General features: G+C 37.5%; 1 protein-coding gene across 1 annotated transcript; it reads left to right on the forward strand.

Annotated features, from left to right (window-relative positions):
* Positions 1 to 475: 475 nt before the first annotated feature.
* six3b (SIX homeobox 3b) lies at positions 476 to 2,672 on the forward strand. Its single transcript, XM_052103280.1, has 2 exons — positions 476 to 1,277; positions 1,842 to 2,672. The coding sequence occupies exons 1-2, from the start codon at positions 586 to 588 to the stop codon at positions 2,029 to 2,031; spliced, it is 882 nt and encodes a 293-aa protein (XP_051959240.1). The 5' UTR covers positions 476 to 585; the 3' UTR covers positions 2,032 to 2,672.
* The last annotated feature ends 3,635 nt before the right edge of the window (positions 2,673 to 6,307 follow it).

Consider the following 6,307-nt stretch of genomic DNA (forward strand, 5'->3'; position numbering starts at 1 on the left):
CTCTCGTTATTGTCTGAGAGAAATTAGTAAACGAATTTAGCATTCACCTATTTTTTAAATTTGCATATCTCTCACCCCATCTATATTATCTAACTCTATAAAAAGAAATTCAATATAAAAAAAAAAAATCATTTATTTGTTGAAATCCCGCAAACTTTCACACCCACGCACGGAAGCATATTCGCCTTTATATTCAAAACCCTTGCAGTAATATTGCAATATTTCACCTATTGATCCTCCTACCGTCGACAGAACTGGCGCACCATTCGCCTGCTCGAAAACATCCCGCAGTGAGTGACCAGTTCTGATTGGAGCGACGATAAAACCCCGCGCGCCAAGCAAATGTGCAGAAGGGCAGCGCGCACTGCACTGCTTGACAGTGATTGGCAGGGCTGCCATGACAACCACAGCACGACACCAAGAAGACCAATAGAAAAGAGAAACAAAATGTGTCAACGTTGCACTCGAAGTTGATTAAGGGTAGGCTAGATATTACTCGTGCGGTGGCACTGCGGCGATAGCAGCGCAAACGCGACGTCAATTTTGTCGTCTTTCCCCATCTGTTTGTTTCTGTTCGGCGACTCCATGGTGTTCAGATCTCCTTTAGAGTTATATCCCTCACATCTTTTCCTGCCCAATTTCGCGGATCGCCCTTTGCTTTTAGCGGGCAGCATTCCCAGAGCGCGGTCCCCGGAGGACTTACCGATGTTTCAGCTACCCACCCTAAACTTCTCGGCGGAACAGGTGGCCAGCGTGTGCGAGACGCTGGAGGAGACCGGGGACATCGAGAGGCTTGGACGTTTTCTTTGGTCCTTGCCCGTGGCACCTGGAGCTTGCGATGCCATCAGCAAGCACGAGTCCATCCAGCGAGCCAGAGCGGTTGTCGCGTATCACACGGGAAGCTTCCGTGAATTGTACCACATCCTGGAAAATCACAAGTTCACCAAAGACTCTCACGGAAAGCTCCAAGCAATGTGGCTCGAAGCGCACTACCAAGAGGCCGAGAAGTTGCGCGGTCGCCCCCTCGGACCCGTCGATAAATACAGGGTCCGAAAGAAGTTCCCCTTGCCACGGACCATCTGGGATGGAGAACAGAAGACCCACTGTTTCAAGGAACGTACTCGCGGCTTATTGAGGGAGTGGTACCTACAGGACCCTTACCCCAATCCGAGCAAGAAAAGGGAACTGGCACACGCCACAGGACTGACTCCCACTCAAGTGGGCAATTGGTTTAAAAACCGAAGGCAAAGAGACAGAGCAGCAGCTGCAAAAAACAGGTCAGTTTAATGGTTTAAATTGAAATCGGCGAGGACTTTACTGCAATACAATGCAATAATTACTGACACGAAATCAAAGATTATGGTTGTGCTTGATCTTGTTTGATTGTCATTTTATTAATTTGGTAAAAACAAAAGAAGCAGATTTCTGTAGCCTAATAATTTCAACCAATTTATGGGATTTAATTGTTTTAGAATGTAGCTTTATTAATTAAACGTGTTATTGTATTGGCATTTTGGAAATAGAAAACAAAGTAGGCCTATAATCATGCTGACATTTAGGCAGAAAATAATACATTTAGACATTTTTTTAATTTGCCCTGTGATGTTTATTATTATTTTTTTATTTGACCCCGTTAAAATGTAGGCTACTAAATATTGTTGCTCTAACTTACTAAATTAAATTTAGCAAAAATCAGGTTTGTAAATATGAGACAGTAGGCTGCAAATGGTGAATTCAAGTTTGTGCCCTGTTGAATTTACAGAATACAGTCTGTGAATAATGTACTTTTGAATATAACATTGCATAAATAATCTTAATCTGAAAATATGTGTGGATTTTAGGCTTCAGCATCACGGACTGGGTCAAAGCGGCCTGCGCTCCATGTCAGAGTCCGGGTGTACACCGCACAGCTCGGCCGAGTCCCCGTGCGCGGCCGCCAGTCCCACTACCAGCGTGTCCAGTATGAACGAACGGGGAGACGCCGGGACCATTCTCTCAGTTACAGACAGTGACTCTGATTTCGACGTATGATGGATACACCGTCAGACAAATATGGAACATTTTTGCCCAGAGAAATATGAAATGGTGAGAAAATGTGGGCAACAAGGCGGCCGGCCATCTTGCCACTTTGTGTTCAACAAAAGGAGAAAAGCATGCTGTTTTTCCAGCGCTTCAACGGACTGACGCCCTTTCCTTTCGTTTCCGAGGCCTACTTGACCATTTTGCATGTTCGTTTGTGAATATTTTGCATTTTAAAAAGGCATTTATGAAGTGGAGTAGAACTCATTGCCGTTCCCCGTGAAATGAGTGAACCGGAGAGGCAATTTTGTTATTTTGTGTTTATCAGACAATCGTTGCAGTCAAAAGCACCTTTATTCCCCTGTTAAGTGCTTGGAGATCTTTTATTGGGCAGCAGATGTTCATACTAATTTTATCTCGAGATTTATATTGAATTGTCCATGTCCTATTCGAAGTTTTCCTTAGATCTAGGGTTGTCTAGACATGCTTGTATGATATCGCAATTACGCCACTATATTTCCTGCAGATTTCTTTATGTTGTGTCCATAAAGCGTGTGTAACTGTCTGTTAAGTGCTTGGAGATTTTAAGTGTCTGTTCATTCTGCTCGTTTTTATACTGTATATTGGTCAATGGCGCTGAAAACACAGTGTTATGGGTCACTTTTATGCAAATAAATATAATTTAATATAATGACTATCACTGTTTTGTTCATTGAGTGAGATAACACTGACAATTTCTGTTAAAAACTATGAGATAATATACACATATTCAGTGAATCCTTTCTGTACATTAGATTAATTTCTTGTTCGTTTCTTGAAATTTCTCTTTTCACTTCAGAAGTGTTCAAATCAAGCATTTATTTTATCAACTGAGAACATAATCACATTTTAAACAGCAGTGAAGGCCGTTAATATAAATTTCGTTTTTTTATGTTGCCTCATTTCATCTATTTTTAAACTTGTCCACTTTTTCTTCATATTATTATTATTATTATTATTAATAATAATACAAATAATATTGTTAAGATTAATTACAACAACAACAATAATAAAAATAGCAATAATTAATTGTGGCATTGCACATGATTGGCGGACACGGGGTTTAAAGTAGCTTACATTTTTCGTTTTGCCATGTATAAATGTTCCTTTGTGGAGTAGAATAAAATTCTATATTCGCAGAACAATAAGTCCACAAGAACTAAGACATTCTGTAGTTTACACCCACTTGCGTATTGGCTGTGCGTTTATTTTATGTAAAAGCCTACTTACTATCCTTGACATTCTAACAACAATGTCATAAAAAAAAAATAATAATAATTAAAACTGATGAAAAAAAAAAAAAAAGAAACATGTTACATAACGTAGACGTATATTTCTGCAAAAAAAAATAAAAAATAATAAACGTATTCTTGAATTAATCTTCACAATTCCGATGCATTTGGCAGACGCTTTTATCCAAAGCGACCTATACAGTGCAGTAATACACACATTTTACCTGTGTGTGTTCACTCGGAATCGAACCCATGACATTGGCGTTGCTAGCGCCACGCTCTACCAGTTGAACTTGTGGTGTTTTTAAAAAGAAACTTAGGCCTACGTTTAGGTGCTCATGCACATCAGCTGTCAACAGTCATTGCAACACAGAAATAAAACACCCGCCGCTCTGCTGTATTTAACATGTGCAGCCATATAACTTACACATTATCTATATGTCATTATTTTTATAATGATCAAAAAAAGATTATAAAATCTATACAAAAGCAAGATGTAATAATCACCTCAATGGTCAAACATGTTTGTGCTTAATGTCAATTACTTCATTTCAGTCCTTGCTCACACCGCCATTAGGCTAAATAACAAGAGAATGGCTTGTTTGCAGTTTCCTAATAACATTTCATACAAGAAAGAGAGTGTGTCATTTACGGAGACGATTTCTCTTCTCTCTTCCATGCTTTGATTTGATCGCTTAACTGAGCACAGCTTTTTCTTCTTGTTTATTCACGCGGCAGTTCCCCTTGACCTGAATTCATTGTGCTGCGCTCCAAACGCGGCGCACCTTTTTAAGCACACTTTTGTGCAACTACTACCAGCTAACATGTTCAAGACAAAACCACACTTAATACGTAGCTATAAACTTAACCAAACAAGTAAACAGTGAAGCAAATGCAACAACAACAGTCTATATGTGATTGTTGAAGTGTAGCTAGTCTCAGACCTGTATCTGCCGTATGAATCACCAGAATTAGACAGATAGTTGATAAATGTGACATTAATCAACCGTTCTCATGATCTCGAAAACTGTTGGCAACACGTAGGCTGAGGGACATGAAAACGAACACAACATCCGTTATATTACAATCCGTTTAAACTTGAATTTGCAATGGTTGGAGGATGATATCTTCACGGCCTCTGCGCGCCGTGCAGCTGGTCGGAGAAAAAGCTATTTGATAAAAAAATTATAATAATAAAAAATTGCGCTAATTATTGTGACAGGATGGTATTAACTTTGATAAGCATTTATGCATTTTTGTAATTCTTAATATTCGTATAGTTTACGCACTGTCTATCATAAACACTTTCTCATATTGCTGGAAACATACTGACACTTTTACGTAACAATTGAAACTGTAACGTTAAACAAATCAGTCCACAAACTCACGACTGTGAGTCCTCGCGCGACTGTGAGTTTGTGTAATACTGAAGTGTTTCGACTGAATATCACCAGTGTGCTGGATACAAATCGACAGCCTGCCATGAAAAACTGGGAAGTCTTTTCATTCTATTCATTAGCTTATGTCGCCATCGTGTGGTGAATATTAATACATGTTCACCACATAATGTTGTACATAATGTTATTTAATTTCAGTCCATGTATAATTTCTATACCATCGAATTTTAATTTATGATATATATTAGAGCGTAACATTTTTTCGTCAGATGCCAAATAATACATAAATATATAACTAATAAAAAATAATAATTTGATTGTTGAAATAAACTGAAAAAAGTTGCTTGTTGTCAAGCTTTATGAAAGGGATAGTTCACCCAAAAATGAAAATTCTCTCATAATTTACTCACCCTTATTCCATCCCGGATGTGTCTGACTTTCTTTCTTCTGCAGAACACAGACGATGATTTTTAGAAGAATATTTCTGCTCTGTAGGTCCATACAATTCAAGTGAATGGGTGCCAACATTTTTAAGCTCCAAAAATCACATAGAGGCAGCATAAAAGTAAAAAATTCATATTTATTAATACAGACAGATACAGATTCATATTTTAGTAAAAACAATTCTATACATTTTCCATGTTAACTTTCACTTTCACATTCTTCTTCTTCTTGTGTTTTTGGTGATTCACATTCTTCATGCATATCGCCACCTACTGGGCAGAGGGAAGAATTTCACTGGAGTATTAAGGATTATTTTAATGCTGCCTTTATGTGTTTTTTGGAGTGTCAAAATGTTGGCACCCATTAATTTGCAATGTTGAAATATTCTTCTAAAAACATGAATTTGCATTCTGCAGAAGAAAGAAAGTCATTCACATCTGGGATGGCATGAGGGTGAGTAAATGATGAGAGAATTTTCATTTTTCGGTGAACAATTCGTTTAACACAAAATGTCAAAATACATTAAAATAATTAATCAGGTGATGCCAGAAGTTTCAATAATATGTGTTATTTAATAAAAACAGATGTTGAAGAAATAAGATGTCAGTTTACATGTTGTGTGGTACAATGGTGCAAAAGACCCTTCTGGTTAAAAAGCACTTTTGATCTTATTTTCTCCCAATAGACTAAACAGCAACACCCATAGTACTTTCCGTAAGTTTGTCACTTTACACTGACAAACATTCCTGATTCATGAGTTCATCGCGTTCAATGTCTAACGTTTGATTTTGAAGTCACTTGATCTAATATTTAATCATTTTCAAAATGTTGCAAATTTATGTAGATACTGAGAATCATCATCGATTATCATATTTAATTTTAGACAAAATACTTATTTTTAATTTTCAGTTTTGTTCAATGTTACAAAATAAAAAGTTTATAATGACTATCCAATAAGTGAAAGGATAGTTTTGGGGTAAAAAGCCCCTCTGTTTCAGCCCCCATAAACACATTATTGTTCTTGAGTGGGGTGAATAGATTTGTTCTGAAAAATGCTAAAAGTGCGCTCACATTGACTGATCCATTCACAATGGAGATTACTTTGTTTATAGAATACTTGAGATGTTATGAAATGCCAAATGTGATTGAAATTAACAGGGAATGGTTAACCTTTTT

Source organism: Xyrauchen texanus, chromosome 33 (genome assembly GCF_025860055.1).
Source record: "Xyrauchen texanus isolate HMW12.3.18 chromosome 33, RBS_HiC_50CHRs, whole genome shotgun sequence".
NCBI classification, from domain to species: domain Eukaryota; kingdom Metazoa; phylum Chordata; class Actinopteri; order Cypriniformes; family Catostomidae; genus Xyrauchen; species Xyrauchen texanus.